The sequence below is a fragment of the Rhamphochromis sp. 'chilingali' genome (assembly GCF_963969265.1).
Source record: "Rhamphochromis sp. 'chilingali' genome assembly, chromosome: 20".
Classification (NCBI taxonomy): Eukaryota; Metazoa; Chordata; class Actinopteri; order Cichliformes; family Cichlidae; genus Rhamphochromis; species Rhamphochromis sp. 'chilingali'.
The window spans coordinates 6413108-6440514 of NC_137947.1; the positions used below are offsets into that span (position 1 = coordinate 6413108).

Consider the following 27407-nt stretch of genomic DNA (forward strand, 5'->3'; position numbering starts at 1 on the left):
ACTTTCCTCAAATCCCATTTCACAGTGCAAAAAAATGAATATTCTCTGCAAAAGAAGAAAAGACACTTAATGCAGCTCGACAGGCGTAGCATCCAGCGTGAGTCTAACATTGCGAGCACACCTTGAGGATTCGGATAATGCCACATGTTTTACCTGTTTCCCCCAGCAGCATGTCAGAAGACAATGGATGCCTCTTTTCACTCAGAGCCTACTGTCAGCTCTTTATGTAGAGAATTTGAACCAGTTTTTATGGTTTTCCGATTTAGTCTGGTGCTATGAATTAAGGCGCAAATGCCATTAGCTGTCATTTGAATATGAATATGTTTAATTCTCTGACCCTGAAGGTCAGTTGAGGACCTGCTTTTTCTATGTGCCGAAAGATTTGAAGCAATCCATCAGTGGCGACATTCTGCCATGTTTTTTCAAGCTTTTAATCACCAAGTGTGATGAAATGCTTTGTAGTATTGGCTTGATTAATAGTACGAGAAAAGAAACTACGTAGTAACATGACATTGAGTCTGTGGTACTGAATGACAAATGGATAAAGTCGTCCCATGAAAATGTATTAAAGAAATCATTTCAATGGAGCTGCATCCTCGCCTCGTCAAATCCCACTTAGCGCAGCCGATTTGTAGATAAATGAGGAATGAAGAATCCAATTGCTCCCTCTGCAAGTACAGAACACACATGTTGTTCTTCTTTGTGAGGCCTGAGCGATGTGGCACACCGATGGCCTTAGGGATTTCGGCAGCGGAGACGATACCAACTGAGGGAGTCTGGGGAACAAGGAAGGGCATGAATCAATGAAATAAGAGTGAGACGCGTGTTTTTGAGTTGAGCATACTGCGGAGTGGGTGGGAGGATGGGAAAAAAAAGAATGAGAGGGGGGTCCACAGTGTATGTTACTCAGCTCTCTGCAGGGGTTATGTTCAACTGAATTAATCTGTTGTGAAATGTGCAAGTACTGCCTGGACTGATGCCTTGTGTGCCGCAGAGATGGGGAAGAAGAGAAAGAGGATAGGTGGGGAGAACTGTGGGGAGGCTCACTCATGAAACAGGATCTGAAAAGATGAAATCACCCACAGGGTGGAAGAGGCCCTCATTCCAAACCACCCTGCTATCCATGCATTACTGAATCCATACCACTGGCACACATTAATAAGAAAATATGTCATGGTGGTGGCAACAGGAACAAATCAGGAACCTACTAAAAATGAATTAACCAGCTATCTTGAGGACATTTTGGGTGGTATAGTATTAACACTAAGCAAGTCCAACGTTTACTGTAACGACTGCAAGTGGATAGGTAGGCGGGGTGGGCGTTCCCTGAAATGAATTGCCAATGCCAAGCTGCAGCAATCTGTAAGATACAGTAGTGGCTCTGTCATGATTTAGGGTAACATTTTAGCCACTGGTGTTGGTTATCTTGTAAAAATTGATGGAATTATGAACGCATAGAAGTAGTGTCACATTTTTAACCACGATACAATACTATCTGGACAATATGTGGTTGGAGGCAGGTGACGATATTCTGAAACACACTGACAGCGCAGTAAAAGCGTACCTGGACAGAAAAACACACACACACACACACACACACACACACTATCAGTCATGGATTGGCCTCCCCAGAGCCCGGGCCTCAACATTGTTGAGGTAGTGTGGGATCATCTTGACAGAGAGCAGATCAAAAGGAAGCCAACATTCAAAGAAGAGCATTGAATGTCCTTCAAGGAACTTTCAAAACTAAGAACTGAGGGTCTATGAGCTACAGATACAGGGAGGGTGAGGATTGTCAGTGCCACAATCCACGATGAAACATGAAGCATCCGTGAATACATCAGGAAGAGGCCCTCTGAGATAAGCTGCTCCAAGAATGCCTCAGGCGATGAAGATAGATGAGTGATGAGGAGCAGGAGACACTATTATGGACAACCAAGCCGGCATGGGATGTATCATTGACAAATAGAGGAATTGGCTGACACCAAGCAATCCTACTGGTAGGAAAGACCATTTTAAAGGACAGTAAAGAGGCTCTGAACATAACAGTGCAAAAACAGGCCCTATAAGCAACGGATCCATAAAGGCAGAAATCTACCACAGCTAACAGGACCGGAGACACATTGTAGCTGGATGTAACATGCAAGCTGGGAGCATGAACACTAATTTGTGCCCCATATGAACAACATGTCCCCAAGTTCTGATAGAAGACGCCCCCAAAGGTGGTTGAGAACAACAGGGCTAAAGGTTAGGTCTGAGTTCCAGACAGATAAGGAGCTGCTGGCCAACCAACCAGACATAGTGGTTGCAAAGAGCAGAAGACAGTAGTTGTGATAGATGTAATCTATGCAATCTATACAATCTCAGTGGATAGTAACATCAGGAAGAAGGTGCATGAGATAATAGAGAAGTATTAGGGACTGGAGCAGATGTGGAAGGTAAAGTCCAAAGTGGACTCAGTGGTAGTAGGAGCATTAGGAGCTATAACCTTGAAACTGGAATTGTGACTCCAGCAGACATAAAGCACAACAATCGGAGGTCTCTGCCCAGAAGAAACTCGCTGGCCTCTGGTGATGCACTGACTTGCTTAAGTCATAAAGATACAGTTAGGTCCATAAACATTGGGACAGCGACAGCTTTTTTCTAATTTTGTTCTCTACATTACCACAATTAATTTTAAATGACACAACTCACATGCAGATGAAGTGCAGACTTTCAGCTTAATTCAGGGGGTTGAACAAAATAATTGCATAAAACTAAGGAGCTAAAGCATTTTTAAACACAATGTCTTCATTTAAGGGGCTCAAAAGTAAGTGGATAAATTAAATAACGGAAATTAAAATGTTCATTTCTAATACTTGGTTGAAAACCCTTTTGCTGCTAATGACAGCCTGTTTTGAACTCATGGATATCACCAGATGCTGGGTTTCCTCCTTTTTAATGCTCTGCCAGGCCTTTGCTGCTTCTGTCCAAAGTTTAGTCTTCGGCAGCTGAAATGCTCAATTGGGTTAAGATCAGGTGTCTGGCTTGGCCGTTCAAAGATATTCCACTTCTTTGCTTTAGTAAACTCCTGGGTTGCTTTGGCTGTATGTTTTGGGCCATTGTGCATCTGTATTTTGAAACACCACCAGTATGTCTCTGAACACCTCAGAATTCATTCGGCTCCTTCTGTCCTGTGTCGCATCATTCGGCTAGAGGTTGAGCTTGGTTTCGTCTGTCCAAAGAATGTTGTTCAAGAGCCTTGCAGGCTTGTTTTTGATGTTTTTTAGTGAAGTCCAATCTAGCCTTTCTGTTCTTGAGGCTTATGGGTGGCTTGGACCTTGCAGTCAACACTCTATATTTACTGTCATTATGTCTTCTTGTAGACTTGGATATCGATACGCCCATCCTACTGGAGAGGGTTGTTTACTTGGTTACATGTTGTGAAGGGGTTTCTCTTCACCATGAAAACGATTCTGTGATTAATCCAACACTGTTGTCTTCCGTGGACGTCCAGGTCTTTGTGCATTGCTCAGTTCACCAGTGCTTTCTTTTTTCTTTGTCAGGATGTACCAAACTGTAGATTTTGCCACTCCTATTGGCAGTATTGTAGTAATTTCTCAAATGGTTTTTCACTGAATAATAATGTCACAATAATATCACTGAATAATCATAAAAACCCTTTTAATACTATATAAGCACAGTTTCCAGTTTTTACTTTTTCCCACAGAAATGCCATGAAAATGTCATGCTCACTTTGTCGTTACTTTCACTTGATATCTGACCGGCAGTTAGTTTAAGGAGGCGACACATTTTGAAAGCAATTTTCTGTTTGGAACTTGATTTTTTTTCTTTTTGAAACATTAGAAGGTCATATTGTGGTTGCAATATGTAGGTTAATTGTGTTCTTCATGGTGTGACTCAGTCAGATTTCTTAATGCTGTGAGAGGGAGATAGGCAGAGAGATGAGGAGGGGAATAAAGAAATACGACTGAGAGAATAAGCAAACCAAAGCTGCTCTCATTACTGAGAACAGCAGCAGATTTTGATCATGACAAACAAGGACGGACTGAACATTGCTTCCTCCTCTCGCTTTCCTTTCCACCAACTTCACAGAGGCAAGACATGATCATTTGTGACTGGCCAATTAGCACATTAGAAGGTGTTGTTTAGATTCATAGTGTCATGTGTCGGTGCTGATAATGTCGTCGCTAGGTGTGTCATGACAGATAAAGCCCTCAGAAATCAGCTGCTCACATGCAGTATTGATACTCATGTTGACGTCCCTGAGTGAGCAGCTGAAGCGGTAACCTGCTTTTAGATACCACTGTCAGTGTCCATTACTTTTCCATAAAGCACTTCTCCGTCGAACAGTGTTCTTTGAAATTCTCCATTCTTTTCTTGCTCTAACATTTATTCACTATGCTGAGTAATTTAATACCTTTTTATGAAGGAGTTTGTATCAACTTTGAAATAGCACATTTCGACTAGTCGGGATTCAGTTTATCATGATATTGATAGGGCCAGATAGCACAAGAAAATTACTTTGAATCTGTGCATATTAGAAACCATGAGGTGTGTGGTGCTTACCCCCGCATACCCTGGACAATACAGAGATGATTACGCCAGGACATTGTAAGCCACTTACTTTCTTCTAATGTAGGACATAGCCAGAAAAAGGTTACATTGGATGTCCAAGCAATGGAGGTGCCTAAGTGAAGGCAGGATACAGGCCACTTGCTAGCTACACTTTTACTGATAGCAACTGAATATTGCTATTTTTACAGTGATGCAGCTCAGCTCAACTGGACATCACCTGGCCTTTGAAGTGGAGCAGTAGCAAGTTTAAGCTCACACTGCCTTAGATATTTACCCTCTTACATGCACCTCTACCAGTTAATGTCCTGAAAAGTGGGAAGAGCTGCGATACACATGTGGCTCCTAAAACTCAACCAACAAAACAAATGTAACCGCCCAAAAAAACAACAACTTGTGTGTGTGTTTTTTTTTCCAAAATGGCCAAAAGGGCCACCATAGAAAATGGCTATAGACAGAAAAACAGATCCACACGTGCAGCCACCTCAAATAAAACCTGAAAGTGTTTAGCTTGATGGAAGAAGCTCTGCTGGTACGTTCACCGTGACATATTAAGTGTTGGTGCTTCTGGGCTAATGTAGCAGCTCTACTTTTTTTTTTTACTTTGCCAGATCACCAAAGATGGGCTAATGGATGCACAACACTTATATGCAAAATATGTTGTTTTAAATTTATATCGCTGTATATACATATATATTAAAGCAAAGCTTAAAATTACTACTTAGTATGGCAGACCCTCCTCTTCTTAGTTCTGGGTATTCAACATGTCATCCTGTTATTCTTGATAGGCAGCCCGGTCGGCAGGTGTGTTTGGTCTGTCAGCATGCGTTCTGGGAAAATGTGCATTCCACACACTGTGCTTTCATCTTGGGAGAGAGAAACCCTACAGTACATAATGATGAGCGATGTTTGCTTGTTTGTTGGTGTGCGCACACATGCATCTGTGTGTGTGGTTGGTACTGCAACACACAGGCTCCTGTTTATATGATAATGCTGCCTTGTAGATAAAAACACAAAGATTATTTGTAACCATTACTGGCCTTGGTCATTCCTGAAGCATTCTAAAGATCTACCTTTGTTTTTTTTCCACTGTCAGGGCTCAGTGGATAGCGACTGTTTGGCAGGCTGGAGACCTCAGGTCTCATCCCCGCCTGCAGATGAAGGTTTTAGACAGCCAAAAGTTAGAGTCTGGGGATTTATAGAGATGGATGGAGTGAAAGGAGCTGAGAGCTCTTAGCACACGTTCTGGTCAAAGAAGCTGCGTTTCATTCTTAGACTGTAAAACCCTGACGAACATCAAAGCTGGATAGCTCTGTCACTATCAGTAAGTGCAGTGCTATGGGACTCAGTATAATATATAATATAAAGGACTAGAAGTCTTATATTTTTTGTGTTTGGTGCATTTTTTAAACAATACAATTTTAAAAGATTTTCTTTAACAAACACACACAGACACACTTGAGTAGATGAAAAGCCATTTGTAAAGATAACGAGGGACACACTGGGTGATACAGACTGATAATGCTGCATGCCAAAGGCAGAGTGCTGTCTCTACTGTCAGTGACGTGGCTTTCTCATGCAAGGATGTTTTAAGCTGAAACAACAGGGTACACGTCACAAGAGTGAGACATTATGCAGCATAGCAACAGTGTGCTGGGAGCGAGTTACCTCGCTGTCTAAGCTGATTTGACACAGTCAGGTGAAGCAAGTTCTAAGTTTTCTGGGGAAGACTTTTTCTTGGCTATACAACAGTTGTAGCAAACCATCTTGCTCTTAAGCCATAAGGTGGACTCTAGTAAAAAAACAAAAACAAACTATTCTCTCAAAGGGGAAAAGGGTGATGACAAACAGTTTCTTTAGATAAGGATCTGGACACAGAGACAGGACACACTGTCACAAAATAGTAAGTTACTCTATCTTTGTGAGACAGTGATGAGCTGTGCTGTTGGTCTACGACATTGGTCCAGATTAAATTATTCCTACAAACAATGAATGGATTAGACATATGTACGAAGGAGGATTAGGGCCACTGAAAAAAAAACGTGGGCACGTCTTTTTTTTTTTCTTCTTTTCCAGAATTCTGAGAAAAAAGTCAGAATTCTGACTTTTTCAACAGAATTATTTTTTCTCAGAATTCTGACTTTAATCTCAGAATTTTGAGAAAAAAGTCAGAATTCTGACTTTAATTTCAGAATTCTGATTTTTTTCATCAGAATAATTTTTTCTTAGATTTCTGAGATTAATTTCATCAGAATTATATTTTCTCAGAATTCTGACATTTTTCTCAGAATTCTGGAAAAGAAGAAGAAGAAAAAAAAAAGACGTGCCCACGTTTTTTTCCCCCAGTGGCCCTAATCCTCTTCCGTACATATGATTACACCCTGACTTTTATTTTTATATTTATTTGCAATTTGTGTAGTGGAATTCTTTGAGGTCAAGCAAGGCAAGCACTGATCGTTCCAGTGAAATCTAAAAATAAATGTCAATTTAAACCCAAGTGAAGCAATCTCTCCTTGTACACATCAATTAGCATTCTGTCCCATAATCTTCTTGCATTGCCTGTTTGAGCCTTCCTTTAAATTACTGCCATCTTGTCGCCATAGCCGGCTTTTGTCTATGGAAGCAGGCTTGATTCTGCTTGGCTACCATGTGGTGGCCACATGGTTGCCACCACATGCTATTGTATTTGTACATAGATACGGTCCTGCTAAAAATATTTCTTAATATTTTAATATTTTAATAATTCTTGCATTGAATAACTCAAAGTCAAGATTTGGATGATTTGCAGTTCAAAGTAACCCTTATTTATCTTATACTAGGTCTTGAGGAAGCACTTTAATTCAGCTTCTGTCTGAAACAAGCTATTTTAGCCTCTTTCACCCTTCCTTAAGTTAATATTCTCCTGATTGGTTGCCCCTTGCAAACAGAAGATCTTCCGCTCTCACAGCCAGAGCTGTGTGTCTGAGATAACCACATTAGGGCTATCAGCCCTCAATAATGTCAAAGACAGCCAAGAGGAGAAATAACAGATAGAAATTGAGTGGTTTCGAGCAGTCTGAGTCTGAGCTTTTGCCTCACTGGAATTACTTGTACATAGATTGTACATACTTGTACATAGACTGATTTTTTTTTTTTTTTTTACCATTTTAGTGGTTCACAGTATATACAACAGGGAAAACACAATTAACCTAAAGCTACCACTTATTGCATTTCTCATTCATTCACATAAAATATACCATATTACCTCAGATTCTGTCCTTCACTTAACATCAGCTACCAAAGGTAGCCGACTTGTTATAATTTCCTCCCTGTAATTAATTGTACCCTGTTAAAGATACTGGATTATGCTGTTTATACAAACTCAACCTCTTGCATTTCTCATAAATTAAAACCTTCAAGTTTTTTTCGTGGATACAAATCCTGCTTAATGCAACTTTTAGATGAAACATTGACCATATTTGTTGTGGAAAACAACAAACACGGTAAATGTTTTAAATGGCTGTTTTATTATTTGAACAATTGTTAAAGAGGTGGATTTGAGGCAGAAAAGAGATAACAGTTAATCACATTATTACTTGCACCTGGTTAATGTATGTAAACACATCATTTTAGCAGCAGGGGCTAATAACTTTAGAGACGAGGCACTACTGAACAGCCCTTCAGTTGTGGTTTTATGTAAAAGTTTTAACAAATATTTAATGGTTTTCCAGAAATTGGATACAGATAATTAAGCCCACAAGAGGATTAATCTCTCCACTGCCTCCATGACTTTTCATCATTATGGTTCAGAGTGTATGGAAGTATTGGATGAATTGCTTAAGGTCTGCATATTCCCCACAGGCTTTCATCTGGCCAAAATACCATTTTCAATTTAGCCTGACTGAATACATGCAAAAATGACACTGACATCAACTGCGGCTGGACTTTTGTGTTGAATGCAGATTTGGTGTGCTAGCATGAGCCGTGTTAAATTGCCCTTTGATAACAAGTTAAAACGATAATAAAGGCTTTTAACTCATGGTGCTGTCTCACAGACATCTCATTCTTTTATCGCATGAAATACAATGATTAAGTCTCCTTACACCTTACTTACAAGTAAACTAAGCTATAGTAGGTTTCATGTAGCGCTGCACTGCAAACAAGTTACACACATCTTGAGATGTTTTGATGATTTATATTCAAACCCTTTCACAAACCTTATCAGAGGAGGGCTACAAGGTGGTGTACAGTACACCTGGTGCTGGGAGTGTAGTGTCAAGATGGGCATCTGGTGTGAAATGTTTGTCAAATATGTCTAAGAATGAAATGTCCACACTGGATCAGCGGGAGCTGGGCTACTTTTGAAAGGTTCATGGATGCAGTAAAAGAGGATATGCGGAGTGCTGACAGAAGAGATGCAAGGGACAGGGCAGATGATCCGCTGTGGCGACCTCTAAAGTGAGCAACCAAAAGAAGATTAAACAAAGATTTAAACAAAGACACCACATAAACTGTGCCCAAAAGGGTTAGATATTGCTGGAAAAGCACACTTCTTTTTAGGGGTCTGAATAGTATGGGACCAGTTTCACTGCAAACACGGATCATTTTGATCCTAGTTCACTAAATTGTTTAGAGTAAGAATACCAAGGTATAAGGATTTATTTACACTGTATTTTTAATACAGTGCCTCATGAATGTGCTGATAGTGTAAGAAATGGAGCTCATTTTGCTTCACTATTGTATCGCTTCTTGTCACACGTTTGACTACCGCAGCGCACAAGTGACAGAGGGAACTCTGAAATGCTGCCAGGGCATGGAGATGAACGTTTTCTGCCTCTGCACATGGTCTGATCTGTCTTGCTTCAGTCCCTCTTACATCATTGCACGTGCCCTGGGGCTTTCTCTCTACAGAGCAGGCGTTCTGTATTTAGAGCCTGATTTATACACAAACACACATACCACTAGGGAAAGCGCAATGAGTGCCCCCCGCATCCCCCATCCCTGCTGCCACAATTGCCAGCAATATAATCATCTTCCCACACTTCACTGTGCGTTTAAGGATAGCATAAAAAAAGAAAGGGAAAAAAACAACAACCTATGAAAGCAAATAGTAATTTCAAATTCGTAGGTGGATGGAAAAGCAGATATGGCTGGTTTAACATTTTCTTGACCCATTCAATTTAAAGAATTTTTTGTTTGTTTATTCATTTCTTGCATTTTTTTTAAACTTCCAAATCTCCATTTAAATCTTCTTTCTTTTACTCCCTCCCTGCATGGCTGGTAAGACTTGCTGTGGAACTCAATCGATACCCTGCAGACTCTGTGAATGCCAAAGAAGAATCCATCTGGTAAATGCACAACGGGAAGAGAAACGAAAAATAACTCTTATTTCTGCTTTTTTTTCCCTCTCCCCCCCTCTGTCTGTCTTTGTTCTCAGGTTGTTAGAGAGCTCGTTGCTCAACGCAGAAGTGAAGGAAGGAGAGATTCTGCCTCCTACCATCCAGAGGCTGATGAAAGGATACAACAAGTACCTCAGGCCTTTCTTTGACAGTAAGGGAACTGCAGACACAGGCAGCCATGGAAATGACAGAACACCCAGGGGAAATCTGCGTTTGACAGAGAACGAGATGGGTTCATAATGCAATTTTGTGCTTGCGTGTCCCATCTCAGATAATATATGCTGACATACATACATTAAAATTTACGCCAGTTTAATTTAGCTTTGAAATTGGTGTACTCCATTACTTTCTGCGTACAGGCATGGAGGTTTAACCATGTTATGAAGCCCTGAACGCGCATACACAAGACTTACTTTAACACATACAATACATGGTCTTATTTAGATTCCAGTTTCCACCAGGTGACCAATTTGTTTGCAATAGAGGAACAAAGTCTGCCACAATGTGTGCTTTCAGAAGAAGAACAATGTTATGTCATTCCCCGCAAATCCCTCGCTACAGTTATTGTTCTGAGCTCCGGGAATCCATCACAATGTGATTATGGTTTGTTTACTCGCTGTTTGATCTGTAATAACACCTTGGACTTTACCAAGGCGAATGCTATTCAGCGTAATCACCAGTCCTCCCGCCTGGAAGCACAAGCTTGGCACACGGTAATGGTAAAAGCGCTAGCAAAGAGACATATTCACACACCCACACGCGCATATGCCTTTGCATTTCAGCAGGTCTGCACAATGCCGTCTGAGCGCTCATTTTTGGCGTTTGAAGTGGATTGCCTCCTTACTCAAAAACTAATAATCATCATTTCTAGCACATAAACACCCTTAAAGGAATAACTGAGCATTTTGGATAATCACTTTCTTGCCTGGATTTAAAGGAGAGCCACACTCTCACACTCTGTTCCTTTAATACTAAACTCCACAAGAAACACTTTTATACAGTAGATTTACATGCATCTCATTGGCACATACAGTATCTGCAGTATGACACCAGACTCATTTGTGTGTCTCTGAGGAAAAAAAATGACTGATAAGTAAAAGGGAAGGAGAATAGAAAGATGAAACACGGGAGAGCAGCAAAGTTACCCTGTCTTTGATGGTGAATCAGGAAGAATTAATTCCCTCAAGGAGGTTCACACTCGACAGACTGCAGCTGGTGGATAGAAGTGGGGGTCTTTAGCATTTTTAAATATGCTGTCCTCCAATAACCTTACATTATATAACACAATGTTTTATTATGCAACACTATATATATGCCTGTGTCCTCAAAATACCCTTTTATGTCATCACACTCAGACACAATCTAGAAAAAGGTCAGAGAGAGAAATTTTTTAGCCCCACTTTTGCGTTCCACAACAGTTCAATATAAAGCAGAGATGGTGTGACACGTTACTTATTTTTGAAGGCAGCTCTCAAGCAGTAGCAAGCTGCCGGTTCTGAGCGCAGCTGCTCCCGCCTTGCCTGGCTATGACGGATGAAGCTGTGGTCGATTATTTAGTTATCGTTTCAAGTTCAGCTGCTGTTGTCATATGATAGCTACTGCTTGAAGTTAGGGTGCTTCCAAGACAGATGTGCTGCTAGTACAGCATAAAAATTAAGGAATACAGACCATTTTAATACAATTCTTAGTCAGCACCAATACACACACAATAACTTACAATTGCAGAAAAAAGTTCATGATTTTATATATTTATCTATAACCCTAATCAGTTAAATGGTTTCAAGGGAAAAAAAGCTATCCAAAACATATGCGCATATGTATACAGGGAGTGCAGAATTATTAGGCAAGTTGTATTTTTGAGGAATAATTTTATTATTGAACAACAACCATGTTCTCAATGAACCCAAAAAACTCATTAATATCAAAGCTGAATGTTTTTGGAAGTAGTTTTTAGTTTGTTTTTAGTTTTAGCTATTTTAGGGGGATATCTGTGTGTGCAGGTGACTATTACTGTGCATAATTATTAGGCAACTTAACAAAAAACAAATATATACCCATTTCAATTATTTATTTTTACCAGTGAAACCAATATAGCATCTCCACATTCACAAATATACATTTCTGACATTCAAAAACAAAACAAAAACAAATCAGCGACCAATATAGCCACCTTTCTTTGCAAGGACACTCAAAAGCCTGCCATCCATGGATTCTGTCAGTGTTTTGATCTGTTCACCATCAACATTGCGTGCAGCAGCAACCACAGCCTCCCAGACACTGTTCAGAGAGGTGTACTGTTTTCCCTCCTTGTAAATCTCACATTTGATGATGGACCACAGGTTCTCAATGGGGTTCAGATCAGGTGAACAAGGTGGCCATGTCATTAGTTTTTCTTCTTTTATACCCTTTCTTGCCAGCCACGCTGTGGAGTACTTGGACGCGTGTGATGGAGCATTGTCCTGCATGAAAATCATGTTTTTCTTGAAGGATGCAGACTTCTTCCTGTACCACTGCTTGAAGAAGGTGTCTTCGAGAAACTGGCAGTAGGACTGGGAGTTGAGCTTGACTCCATCCTCAACCCGAAAAGGCCCCACAAGCTCATCTTTGATGATACCAGCCCAAACCAGTACTCCACCTCCACCTTGCTGGCGTCTGAGTCGGACTGGAGCTCTCTGCCCTTTACCAATCCAGCCACGGGCCCATCCATCTGGCCCATCAAGACTCACTGTCATTTCATCAGTCCATAAAACCTTAGAAAAACCAGTCTTGAGATATTTCTTGGCCCAGTCTTGACGTTTCAGCTTGTGTGTCTTGTTCAGTGGCGGTCGTCTTTCAGCCTTTCTTACCTTGGCCATGTCTCTGAGTATTGCACACCTTGTGCTTTTGGGCACTCCAGTGATGTTGCAGCTCTGAAATATGGCCAAACTGGTGGCAAGTGGCATCTTGGCAGCTGCACGCTTGACTTTTCTCAGTTCATGGGCAGTTATTTTGCGCCTTGGTTTTTCCACACGCTTCTTGCGACCCTGTTGACTATTTTGAATGAAACGCTTGATTGTTTGATGATCACGCTTCAGAAGCTTTGCAATTTTGAGACTGCTGCATCCCTCTGCAAGATATCTCACTGTTTTTGACTTTTCTGAGCCTGTCAAGTCCTTCTTTTGACCCATTTTGCCAAAGGAAAGGACGTTGCCTAATAATTATGCACACCTGATATAGGGTGTTGATGTCATTAGACCACACCCCTTCTCATCACAGAGATGCACATCACCTAATATGCTTAATTGGTAGTAGGCTTTCGAGCCTATACAGCTTGGAGTAAGACAACATGCATGAAGAAGATGATGTGGACAAAATACTCATTTGCCTAATAATTCTGCACTCCCTGTATATATATACATATACACACAGCCACTGCCACTTCGAATACACTTTGTTTTTGCTTTGCAGATCATTGTATTTGAAATTTTGAATGTTTTCCCTTTCCTGTGTTTGTTTTGTTGATATTTTAATAGTTTTAAATTAAAGAAAGGTTATAAGAAAAAATAACTGGCCGTAAGTTAAAAAGTGATTATCCCCCCCCCCCCCCCCCCCCGAGGACACTTTCACTAGCCAAACCCAGGTGTGATTACCTGTTGAATCAAGAAAACACTTAAATAGCACCTGTCTGACAAAGTGAAGCAGGCTAAAGGATCTGAACAAAACATGACAGAAACACAGCATGGCACGGTCTTAAGAAACTCAAGGACTGATGAGAAACAGTCCCTCACATCTATCAGTCTGGAAAGGATTACAAAGCCATTTCTAAAGCTTTGGGACTGGCTTTGGGAATCACATTGAAAGCCATTCTCCACAAAAGGAGAAGACTTGGAACAGGTGAGAATCTTCGCTGGAGTGTGGGCCTCCAAAAAATGACTCCAGGAATCATTCAGATCTCATAAAAGAACCCTGGGTAGCATTTACAGAACTGCAGGCCTTACTTGTTTCAGTTATGGTAAGTGTTCATCATTCAGAAAAAAGAAAGTGACTCTGCAAAAATGACATCCATGGGAGAGTTCGAAGGCAAAACCACTGCTGACCAAAAATATCCCAACGGATTGGTTGGTCAAGATGTTTTTGGCAAATGTGGCAAAAACATCTCGACCACTCTCAAGACTTTTGGCAAAATATTCTCTTGACTGATGAGACAAAAGATGAACTTGTTAGAAAGCTTGAATCCTGTTACAGCTGTCGTAAAAGTAACTGTAAATGATAGAAACATCAATTCTGCTCTCTACCATAAAATCCCGACAGTAAATGTCCAGCCATCAGTCATGGCCTGAAGGTCAAGCCCATTTGGGCAGGATAATGATTTGAAACACACTAGCAAGTCTATCGTGAATGGCTCAAAAACTTCCAAAACAAAGTTTTTAGAGTGTCCTAGTCAGAGTCTAGCCTTAAATCCATGCTCAAAACCTCTCAAATGTGGTTAAAATTAAATAAGTCTGTGAAGAAGAGTGGGCCAAAATTCCTCTACAGTGACATGAAAGACTCATTGCCAGTTGATAGCAAATGCTTGGTTGCAGTCTTGCTGCCAATAGTGGCACAAGCAGTTACCAGGTTTAGGGGGCATTTAGTTTCTCACATAGGGCCAGATAGGCATGAATAGCATTATTCCCTTATTAAATGAAATCATCTTTTGAAATCTGCGTTTTGTATTTATTTTGGTCGTCTTTGTCAAATGTCTTAGGCTAAAAGTAAAAAAACATCATCAAATCAAATTCGACCTGATAAAATGTGAGCCTTTGATTTTATCTCACAAATAAACATTTCTGGTTAATATTGATCAGGCCTCTAACACATCACCTTAGAATAATTTTAAAGCAATACATTCAAGTTTGGGTTTCCTCACATGAATGGTTTGTGCCAGGCCTCTTGTCCAACTCCTGTTGGATTTAAGTGATTCTGGAGCTTCGAATCTTTGGTCTTCTTTAGCTGTATTTTGGTAGAACATCTTGTGTTCTGTGCACTATTTTCTTGTCGCATTACCCACACTCTCTTAAAACTGAGATCATTTGTTTCCTGACATAATTTGATCTGATTCAAAATGCTTTGCTTCATCAGTGATGGTAGCCTTCTTGCCCTTGAGGCAGCCAAACAGCCCTGAAAAAATTATCCTCCCATCCCCGTGTTTTAGAGATGAGATGCTGTAAGGGTTTGATGATTTAATACAGTGAAATCCATTACAACAAACAGTTGTAGAATGGTCTGCCCAAAAGCTGGCTGGATGTCTGCATGATGACAGCAAACTGCATACAGGTATCACTGGTCTTTTCGGAGATGGTTAGAGATGGTTTTCTAATATTTACAGTTTTTTTTTGTTTGCAACAGTATCCACAATTCTTTTTCTGAAGACCTGAGAAATCTATTTTGTTAATGCCATGATCAGTACCTTGAAACTTGATAACCTTGCAAGCTTTTGCCACACTACTGTACCTTTGTATGATAAAGTGTTGCTAAACTGCCTTGGTCATATAAAACAGGTGCCGTGGGACCCTCCTCCACCTGGATTCTGTGTGCCGTGTGCGTGAAAATTACAACTGGCACCAAAAACTCTACTTAACATTCTGCTGCAGTGAGGCTCCAGCATTGCCTTTAGATTTGCATCTCTTATGCCATGTTGCTGCTGTAACCCTTTAACATAAAACATAAGAACTTTTTAAATTGTCACATGAAAATAAGATAAGAAGCGTGGCCTTAAATGTGAATGTTTCACAGCCAAAATTGTGAGAACTAAAGCCCAACTGTGGCTACAGCCACACTCCCAGTGGCAGCTGTGTCATCCCAAGGCTGCACTCATAATGAGATCTTCAGTCTGTTTTGGCAGCGGTCAGTGAGAGAGGTGCTAAACTCGGTCCTCTGGTTTTCTTTCTAAATTACTTGTGTCTGTGTAGACACAGCTGAGTGGGCAGTGACACTCACAGCACTCATAACCAGCTGAGGTCAACCTGAATATATAATAAAGTGTCATGATACAGCTCAGCCTTTCTCCATGTGCCACAGAAAAAGTTATTTTCAAGCAAAACATAGACTTTAGTTTGTCTGTCAGTCTGCCAGATAGACTATTAACAAAGATTAATGTAGACTAAAAGTGAAGGGAGTAAGCAGTGTGTGAACATAGAGCAGTATGTTTTTGAATGGTTTCTTCTTTTTTTCTAGATGGTCCGGTAACAGTGGGTATGAGTTTGGACATTGCCAGCATTGACACCATTTCAGAGATCAACATGGTAAGAGTATCACACTACTTTCTGAAATTAAACAATGAAAACATGCACTACCAATCAAAGTTTCTTAATTAATGGTCTTTCCTTTAGTTTCACTACTTTCTACAATGTAGATAAATACTGAAGACATTAAATATATAGAGCAACATATATGGAATTATGTAGCAAAGAAAAAACTGAAAGAAAAGTCTAAATATGTCTTATATTTTAGATTCCTCAAAGTAGCCACCCTTTGCTTTGCTGGCAGCGCTGCAAACCCTTGGCCTTCTCTCAGTAAGCTTCATGATGTAGTCACCTGAAATGGTTTTCACTTCACAGGTGTGTCTTGTCAGGGTTCATTTGTGGAGTTTCTTGCCTTCTTAATGGGCAAGTCAGGTTGGCACAACTAACAGCCCTATTTGACAACTGAATTCTTCTTATGGCAAGAACCAATCAGCTAAGTAAAGAGAAACCACAGTCCATCATTGCTTTAAGAACTAAAGGTCAGTCAGTCCAGAAATTTGCTAAAACTTTGAACGTGTCCCCAAGTGACATATTCAGTCAAAGTCAAAACATCAAGCACTACAACAAAACTGGCTGACACGAAGACTGCCCCAGGAAAGGAAGACCAAGAGTGCTGGAAAATGGACTGGTTCTTATATAGCGCTTTTCTACTCTTCTGAGCACTCAAAGTGCTTTACACAACTTGTGCATTCACACAAGCACATTTTTCCTAGGTGCTTTCTAACTGACATTCACACTCCGATGGATGCATCAGAGAGCAATTTGGGGTTAATATCTTGCCCAAGGATATTTGGCATGCAGACTAGGGGAAGCCAGGAATCGAACCACCAACCTTCCAATCAGTAGATGACCTCCTCTACCACCTGAGCTACAGCCACCCCCAAGTCACCTCTGCTTCTGAGGATAAATTCATCCAAGTCACCAGCCTCAGAAATTGCATCTCAGATTAGAGCCATGCAGAGCTCCAGTAGCAGACACATCAACTGTTCAGAGGAGAATCAGGCCTTTATGGTCAAATAACTGCTAAGACACTACGACTAAGGAAAAGCAACAAGCAGAAGAGATTTGTTTGGGCCAAACAGTACTAGGAATGGATCAGACAAGTGAAAATCTGTGCTTTGGTCTGATGAGTCCAGGTTTTAGATCTTTGGTTCCACCCACAGAAAAGATGATTGGATGGTCTCTACAAGCATGATTACCACCGTGAAGCATGCAGGAGGAGGTGTGATGGTGTGGGGTGTTGACACTGTTGGGGATTTATTCAAAACTGAAGGCACAATGAACCAGCATGGCTCCCACAGCATCCTGCAGCGACATGCCATCCCATCCTGTTTGCGTTTAGTTGGACCATCATTAATTTTACAACAGGGCAATGACCTCAAACACATCTCCAGGCTGTGTAAGGGCTCTTTGACCACGAAGGAGAGTGATGGTGTGCTGCACCAGATGGCCTGGCCTCCACAGTCACCTGACCTAAACTCAGTCGAGATGGTTTGGGATGAGATGGATTGCAGGGTGAAGGCAAAAGGGTCAACAAGTGCTCAGCATCTCTGGGAACTCCTTCAAGACTGTTGGAAAACCATTTCAGGTGACGACCTCATGAAGCTTATCACAAGAATACCAAGAATGTGCAAAACAGTAATGAAAGCGAAGGGTGGCTATTTTGAAGAATCTAAAATCTAAAATATGTTTTCAGTTTCACACTTTTTTGTTTACTACATAATTCCATATGTGTTCATTTATAGTTTTATAGTTGCCTTCAGTGAGAATCTACAATGTAAATAGTCATGAAAATAAAGAAAAACCATTACCAAACTTTTGACTGGTAGTATCGATACATTTCATGGGTCCCTAACTAATAAACCACAAAGGTTAAAACTGATTAAATGCAACAAGAAACTGTGCAATGCAGGTCAGAACACATCATTTTTCCGAGTTTATTGATCAGTCTGTCTGTATTGTGAAATGTTTGAAAAAGCATCATACCTGTTAGCAGTTATGAAAAGTTTATTGCCTTTTTCCTCACTTCTTTTAACCTGATGTGTACACGTTTTTTTGGTATGACCACCTTTATTCTTCAAAGCTGTCTGAACTTTCAAGCTTTCTCAAAATTTCTACAAGTAGTCTTCTCCAATAGTTATCCAAGCTTCCTGAACTACATTCAAAGCTTTTCTTTGGATGTCAGCTGCCTTTTATTCTGTTCGTTGTTAAGATGATCCCACACCGCTTCAATAATGTTGAGGTCCAGGATCTCTGGAGGCCAGTCCATGACTGATAGCTTTCCACTGTGTATTTTCTATACAAATATACTGTGCTGCATTGGCCTTGAGTTTGGGATCATCGCACCGCTGAAAAATTAAGCTGTTGCCAATCAGATGCTTTCCAGATGGTATTACATGGTGGATCAAAATCTGATGGTATTTTTCTGCATTTACAATTCCAATAATTTGAAAAGATAGGGTTAAGTAGAGACCCACTCTTGTATCCCTCTTCTAAACTCCTCCATACATATTGATGAAACTTTGAATTTGTATTCATCACTCTATTAGACCTGTTGTCACTTATTTTCAGCTCAGTTCTTGTATAATTGGCATACCTCAGCTTTGTCTCTCATGTTATCCTCCCTAAGAATTGCTTCTTGATGCCACTATTCTGTTAAGATAATTTATTTCGCTTCAGCAAATAGTGTGGTGGAATAACTCTGAGGCCCTGTGTCAGGTCATTGCTGGACCTTTTTTTTTTTTTTACTGCTTCTTAAGGACACGGCTTTCAGTAAATGAAAAAAGAAGCCAAAACCCAGAAAACAACTTTGAAATACCTTTAGGAAGCCTAGTAAACTATTGCTTAAGACCACTTTAAAAAATTACCAGAAAGTCTAGCTCCTTGGAAGAAAAACTTAAAGAATTTTATGCACTTTATATTTTTGGATTGCATTTTGGAACTTACATATCTGAGGACATGTAAGGTCAACAGACATAGATAATCATCCCCATGCTGGACCTTCAATGAAGCAACTTAAAATTAAAAGTAGGGAAGACAGAATTTAAAACATATTTTCAAGAGTTAATCCATGTTTAAAAGAAAAATCTTTATCAAAAAACTAAGCTACAAAAGTTTCAGTATACTGGAAGTGCATACTCGTTTTGCTCATATGAGATTGGACTTTCTTGACTAAGAGTGGTCGACCAGCCTTAATTAAATAGTGAGTGCAACAATGACTTTCCTTTGGGAATGGTTCATTCCTGCAATGCTTGCTTTGTGAGAAAATTCTGCTTACAGCTAGCATGCAACACATGAAAATGGTTACATTGTCTCACATGATGCAACAGTAAGACTTTGAAAAATAATGTCATGAAGAAAAAAAGTTCAGTGTGCTAAAAGAACAGAACAAACTTGAACAGAACTTGCTGATTTGAAGCAATGTTTTGAATTACTGCTGTTTGAGGCACAGAAGGGCTTTGGGCTATGTAAAAATTGCAAAAATTGTAAAAATACAACAACACTGAGCTCGGTTTGCAAAAACATGACTTGTCTGTCAGCACATTACTGACATGCTTTGTAAAAACAGTGTATCAGCTCTGCTAATGACCTGTTCGGGCCTCATTACTGCAGGACTACACGGCTACCATATTCCTCCGCCAGCGATGGACTGATGAGCGCTTGGTGTTTGAAGGCAACAAGAGCCTGAGCCTTGACGGGCGGCTAGTTGAGCTCCTCTGGGTCCCAGACACGTTTATTGTTGACTCCAAGAAATCCTTCCTCCATGACATCACTGTGGCGAACAGGCTGATCCGCATCTTCCCCAACGGGACTGTCCTTTACGCACTAAGGTGGGGTAACAAATAAAGATTGTGCGTTGATGGGCTTGTTCTGTTTATTGTTTTCTGCTTTGACAGACAATGAAAAGTAGTCCGGGGAATGGATAGGAACATTGGCTGAGGGAAGAAGCGTGGGTTGAATATGAGATAATGTGATTGCGAAGCAGGGAGTTTTGTCAATTCTATTACTTGTGTATTGGATTGTATGAGTATAGGACCATGTGATTTGGCAATACAAAGAGCTGTGGGCTATCAATGCAACATAAGTCCTGTTAGGATCTGGGAAACAGATATTGTACTGTGTGCAAGGCTTAAGATCTGATGGGATCTTGGCAGGCTTCTCAAATTTGTATTACCTTTGCACTCATAGATACTGAGTCAAGCAGGCAGCTTTTTTTAAAACTGTGGTGAGAGGGATTTAAACAGCCTACTGTGTTACTGTCACATGCTGTAACCTCAACTCATCAACAGATTGAGGAGCTGTCCATGATCTGGATTTGACTTCATTGACTCAATTCTTTTGTTTTTTTTTAATTATTCTTCGATATACAGTTTGTGCGGAAAGTATTCAGTGCTTAACTCCTTCCAGATTTGGTCATTTTACAGCCTTATTCCAAAATGGATTGAATGTATTTTTCACCTCACAATTCTACACACAATGCCCCATAATGTCAAAGTGGAAATAAATTCCTTCAAACTCATGCAAATTTATTAAAATAAATAAATAAAACATGTACATAAATATTCACAGCCTTTGCTCAGTACTCTGACCTCTGACAACAATAGCCTCAAGTCTTTTTTTCAGTATGACACTACAAGCTTTGAACACTTACTTTTAGGCAGATTCATTCTTCTTTGCAGAACCTTGCAAACAGTGGATGGGGAGTTGGGGAGGTTGTTCAACAGGCGTTCAATTCTAGGCTCTGGCTGGGGCATTCGACAAGATTCACAGAGTGGTCCAGAAGCCATTCCTTTGTTATCTTGGCTGTGTGCTTACGGTCATTGTCCTGTTGGAAGATAAACCCTCATCCCAGTCCGAGGTCCGGAGTGCTCTAAAGCAAGTTGCCATCGAGGATATCTCCGTACATTGCTGCATTCATCTTTCCCTCAACCCTGACTAGTCTCTCAGTTCCTGATGCTGAAAAACATTTCTGCAGCATGATGCTTCCACCATCGTGCTTAAGTGTAGGGATGGTATTGGCTAGGTGATGATCGCTGCCTGGTTTCCTCCAGAAATGATGTTTGGCATTCAGGCCAAAGAGTTCAGTATTGGTTTCAGCAGACCAGAGCATTTTGTTTCTCATGGTCTGAGAGTCCTTCAGGTACCTTTTGCAGACTCCAGGCTGGATTGTGCTCTGAAATGCACTGTCAACCATAGGACCTTATATGGACAGGTGTGTGCCTTTCCAAATCATGTGCAGTCAACTAAATCGACCACTGGTGGGGTATGTGGGTGTTATGTTATAGTAACCTGAGTTAGGTAGTCTCTCTTCACAGTCCATCCGTATATAGTACAGTATTTTAAACGTGAACATGAGTTGTGTTTCTTTTTAAAAAAAAAACAAACACGTGTCATCCTTAAGTACAGCGAAATTCAATTTCTTGACTTATTGTTGGGAATAAATAAGAGTTTCTCCAGTCTTCATGGACCTTTGCTTTCAATACAAAGAAGTGCTTACCGTCTACGCTTCAGTGTGGCAGAAAAATGTGGAGGAGGATGGTGCTTCACAGTCAGAGAACACGACTAGTGAGAGTAAAACAAGCCAGAAAAGATAGTCAGGAGAGAAATGACCACCTTGGGGAATTGGAGCTGTGAAAAATGACAGAGTGAAGTGAGAAATATGAGGTGCTGGAGGGAAGGGACAGCTGTGGTAAATGTTTCAGTGCTGTGCCTGGAGGGAATACATGAGAAAGCACTGAGATGATTGTAGCCAAAGGTTAAGCAATTAAAGGAAAAGCTAATTTGAAAAGGATACTGTATGCCACTTTCATGCTTTCAAAGTCTCCAGGAATAACAAATATCATTTGCCGTTGGTAACCTTTTTCATGGACTTAAATAACATTTCTGTTGTCTAGGATTACCACCACTGTGGCTTGCAACATGGACCTGACCAAGTATCCCATGGACAAGCAGACCTGCACGCTACAACTGGAGAGCTGTAAGGCCACTTTATATTTAAAGAAAATCTGATCTTTGCTACCTGAAGCTGTGGCAGAGTTGTTGGTGGGTGGGCATAATTTCAAGTAAATCCGATCAAAACAAAGGATGAAATGGATCACTTTCATGTTCTGCATTGGTTGTGTGTGTGTTTGTAAAATTGCACGAATGTCACACATCATACATAAACTGGATTTACTTCAGTCTTGATGAAATGTTTCATAAAGGACATAACTGCTGCTGTGGAAAAAAAAAGAAAAATACAGCTAGTGCCTCGGGTTACAACTGAACCACCTATAAAAACACTGCACAATGAAAGTCAAGAAAATGAAAATTTTAAAAAAATGCAACGAGAGGAAAAACAGCCAGTGGTTGAGGTAGGGAGGATGCTATGGTCTGCAACAATGATTGCCTGAAGGTGCTTTTTATTTGTACGGTAAAAACTCTGCAATATTAGAGCGAAAACCATAACAATGAGATTATCCCTTATGAGCAAGCACTTGTTGAAAGTAGGGAGAAGAAACTCCCTATTAACAAGAAGAAACCCCCAAAGGGTTAGAGCAGTGGTTCTTAACCTTGTTGGAGGTACCGAACCCCACCAGTTTCATATGTGCAGTCACTGAATCCCTCTTTAGTGAAAAATAAAATGTGATTTTTTTTTTTTTCTTTATGCTTTATCCACCATCAGGCCGGGGTCTTTCTGTGTGGAGTTTGCATGTTCTCCCCGTGTCTGCGTGGGTTCCCTCCGGGTACTCCGGCTTCCTCCCACCGTCCAAAGACATACAGTTTGTGGGGATAGGTTAATTGGATAATCCAAATTGCCACTAGGTGTGAATGTGAGTATGAATGGTTGTCTGTCCTTGTGTGTTAGCCCTGCGACAGACTGGCGACCTGTCCATGGTGTACCCCGCCTCTCGCCCTATGACAGCTGGGATTGGCTCCAGCACCCCCCGCGACCCTGAAAAGGATAAGCGGTAGCGAATGGATGGATGGATGGATTTTTTTTTTCCAAATCCAAGACATAGATATGTTTTTTACTGGTGCACAAAATGAGCCGCGCATGTCAAGGCGGAGGCTCTGCCGAACCCCTGAGACTGACTCACCGAACCCCTAGGGTTCGATCGAACCCAGGTTAAGAACCACTGGGTTAGAGGATTAGAACTGTCCAAACTAGTCTTATTGTTACGATGTCAGATACAGTGCTCCCGTAAATGCCGCTGCTTTTTTCATGGTGCTCTTTTGTAAAGATACACCAAAATAAATTACTAAGTTTTTGTGCAAATTCAACACGGAAGATCTGTAATCACTCATTTTGCTGCTTTCTTGGATATTCGGCTGCTAATCTGTTCTTTACATCACTACCACTCAAAACACTCAAACTCAAAACTGACATCATTACACTAGTCCAGTTTCTTTGAGCCAGTCAGCCTCTACTCCATGTGGTTTAAATTTCACTGCTTTACCATCATTCTCCCTTTCAGACTCGTTCATGCACCTCAGGTCCATCTAAGCCTTCATCTTCATCTTGACCATCACCAATGTCTAGACCCTGAGGGATACAACCTTAAATTTTGTCACTGCTGGGATCCCATTCTGGCATGATGGCATCGTCGGAGTCTAATCATGTTTTGCTTTAGGCACCTAAGTGCTTGGTTATATTAGGAAAAGGCTTGTGGCTTGGGTTGATATACAGCCATATTTCAACAACATCAGTTGCACTTTGTGGGCTAGGGTTTGGTCAAATGTACCATAAGAGAATGGTAAGAAAAATAGTAATAATAGGTGACATGAAAATAAAAATAACCCTCACCCAGCTGTTGTTTAAGACCTACTTTTGGCTACTCATTGGCAGAATTGTACACCAGATGCCTTTCCTTATTGGTATAGTGACTTAGACAAGTAAAACCTTTCTGGTTCAACCCAGAGAGGAGAGGCATACAGTATAATCCAAGCCAGTGGTAACATTGCTGTAAGTGCATGAAGTCTATTACAGCTAACAACATTACAAATACTTTACTTGTGGTTGAAACATACTAAAGTTAGCAGAAGCATTGTAATGAGCAAAAATGGCAGACTGGGGCAGCTGTGCATTCTTTGTTTGAAAAGATAGCAATGGAAAAATATTTTCCATGGTGACATCAGTAATGTAAGAAAAGCCTGGACAGCTAAGACAGTATTTCATAGAGGAGCACTGTTTTAATAGGGGTCCATGTCCACATAAAGCACTTTTTGCTCTGGAAATGCCTGTCACCTCATTTTTATAGCACTTCTCTTAAGCTCTCATTGTTGCTAGGTTACAAAATCCTTCTTTCTAAAAGTTTTCTTTTTCCACCATGAATTACTCTGTTGATATTGTAATTCGTGCCCTCCTTTTCAGCACTGTCAACGCTCAGCTTGATATGATTTGTATAGAAAATCTATGCCATCTTTGCACACAGACCCTAACGTACTTTGGCAAAAAAAAAAGAGCTAAAAGAAAGCAAAAATTACAAAAACATGGCATGACAACAGTTTGGTAGACAGATCCACATACTATCAGGGTTTCTCATTTAATTCATTTTTTGCACACTGTATTGTGCTATGAACTAAATGTTAAATGGAAAAATCATTTTCTGCATTTGTCTACCCTTAATAATGAAAAAGTAAAAACATCCCATTTCTTTACAGCATTTCCAATTCAGAATCTCAGGGCGGGGCTGGATACAGTCCCAACTATGGTTAGCTCTTAATCAGTGTTCCCTCTAATTTTTCATGTGTCTGAGCAAACACACAAACTCCCTGAGCGGTCCCTTGGACCACTGTGAGCAACAGCAGACGTGTGCACTGTGGTCACGCTAGCATCGACTCCATCCAAGTCACATGGTTTATTAAAATAATCAAATTAAAGCATTTACATTTATGTTAGACTACTTTTAATTAAGTGCTTTAGCCCACTTACAATGAAAATTAATAAATAAATCTTGTTCATGACCTGTGTGGTATGTTAACACTATTGGAAGTAAAAACAACTTGAACTCCAATTTTGAAAACACAACTTTCTTTCTTTTCTTTTTTTTAAATAAAGCTCTGACTTGTATTATGAGTATGAGTCTGTGGTCTGGGAGAGAGTCTGTAACTCTCTGTCTGCAAAATACAGTATATGATGACCAATGTTGGGCAATTAATTATATAGTTACTTCTTCAAAAAAAGTTTTTTGCAGCTGTTTACCTAAAAATGCAGCCAAGGCGGTTTTTTAATAAACATTTCAAACTATTTACAGAACAATCAGCTGTTCTGCATCAAATCTGATGCCACACAAATTATTTGTGCCACTCCAAAACATAATTTCTGTCCACTATGAGATAAAGGAGAACAACAGCCTGCAGGCCTGACAACAGGAGATGTATCACTGCTGTAACATTCAGCAGTCGCCTCGTTGTTCTGACACACACAACCAAACTATTGACTACACTACACACTAACTACACAAGATTTGAGCTAAACATCTCTTGCATCTCAAAACACTGCAGTCACTCCTAAAACTCCCCCCCCTTCCTAAACAATAAATGCCATGTTGGCATATCATTTTTTGATTGGTCGACATGGTACATTTTTCGACCAATAGGAAAGGGTGGAGGTTTTTGTGTTGTCATTGCTCACAGGCTTTCGAGCGTTTTCCTTATAAAACGCAGTTTTTACCGTTTCTTCCCGCAGTAAATATAAACAACGACAGTATTCAGGAAGAAAACCAAACGTTGCATATATTTTTTATCATAACTCTGGTTTTACTTGGCCTATGAACACAATTTAAAAACTGGTATAAAGTCCACACTTTTTCCCTCAATTGTTCCGTCTGTCCTGCTCACATCTCCAATGGTTGTACACGTTGTCACTAACATGGCTTCACTCCACATCAGCCACGCCGCTTTGCTAACTAAAACACCGGTAAGGACGCTGCCATAGCCTGTCAACGATGTTGATTAGCGGCGTATATACGAATGTGAATCGCATCATTGGCTGGAGCACCCAGTCACCGGTCACTTACTGACTCACAATGCAGAATGAATTGTTAACGTATTTATTTTAATTGCAATTCAGGTTAGGTTAGATTTTTTGTGCGCAGACACCGTGCCTGCAGTGCGCGATTGCGCGCGCCCGCAGCTTAGTGGCAGGGTACACCTGCCCTTTATCACAGTCTATCACAGAGCTAAAACGCACAGACAATCATTCACACATATCATCAATTCAGAATCACCAGTTACTGGGGATTTTTTTCCCAGACAACATTTAAAATATAAAACATAAAAATAAAAACAGGTGATGGTGCTGAAGATGTTAAATTATATCACTGGGAGTGACCAGAATAGACGAGATAAGAAGTAATATATATGAGGGACAGTCCAGGCTGAGTGGTTTGGGAACAAAATTAGAGAGGCAAGACTGAGATAGTTTGTAAATGTGCAAAGGAGGAATAGTGGATATATTTGAGAAAGGATGTTGAAGATGGAGCTGTCAGGCAGGACTAAAATAGGAAGACCACAGAGAGATTCATGGATGCAGTGAAGGAGGACACACAGAGGGTTGATGTGACAGAGGTACCTAAATCATCAGCTCTCCTCCACCGTGCTCCACAGCTGGTATCAGGTGTTTGTGCTGATATATTGCATTTGGAAAGACAATACCAAAGTGAAGGCGCTTGATCGTAATGCACACCGACACATTTGTAGAAAACTAAAGGATATGGTTGTGATGTTGATGTGATGTTGCAAAGCATGCGCTGTCAAGTTCTTTTTATCGAGAAGACGCTTTCTGCTGCCAACCCTTCCTAACAAGCCAGACTTGTTCGGTCTTTTTCTAATTATGCTGTCATGAACTTTAACATTTAACATGCCCATTGAGGCTTGTTAGTCTGGGCTATATTTGCTGATATGTCCGCTCCTGGGAAGATTGAAAGCTGTCCTGAATGTTTTCCACATGTGGATACATTTTCCCAGTGTAGAATGATGGACTTTAATTTTTTTGGAAATGGCCTTGTGGCCATTCCCAGACTGATGGGCAGCATGAATTGCTTTTTAAGATCACTGCAGATATCGTTCCTCCTTGGCATTGCATAACCCACAACTGACTGCTTCAGACCAGTGAACTGACAAAACTTTTACTATTATAGATGTGGTGTTACTTGCTGAAGATCAGTTTGATCATGAACACCTGGCTGCTACTTTCCCTCTTAATTCT

The 27407-nt window shown here is 40.5% G+C and overlaps 1 protein-coding gene across 1 annotated transcript in view; it reads left to right on the forward strand.

The window, feature by feature from the left end:
* The window catches only part of LOC308388481 (gamma-aminobutyric acid receptor subunit pi), a gene marked incomplete at its 3' end in the record, with an annotated part of 56723 nt that overhangs the window by 24342 nt on the left and 4974 nt on the right, over positions 1–27407 (forward strand). The window contains exons 2-5 of the mRNA XM_080869234.1: positions 9992–10104; positions 16149–16216; positions 19829–20046; positions 22111–22193. Of these exons, the coding sequence (XP_080725360.1) occupies positions 9992–10104; positions 16149–16216; positions 19829–20046; positions 22111–22193 (482 nt within the window). The remainder of the gene's footprint in view (positions 1–9991; positions 10105–16148; positions 16217–19828; positions 20047–22110; positions 22194–27407) is intronic.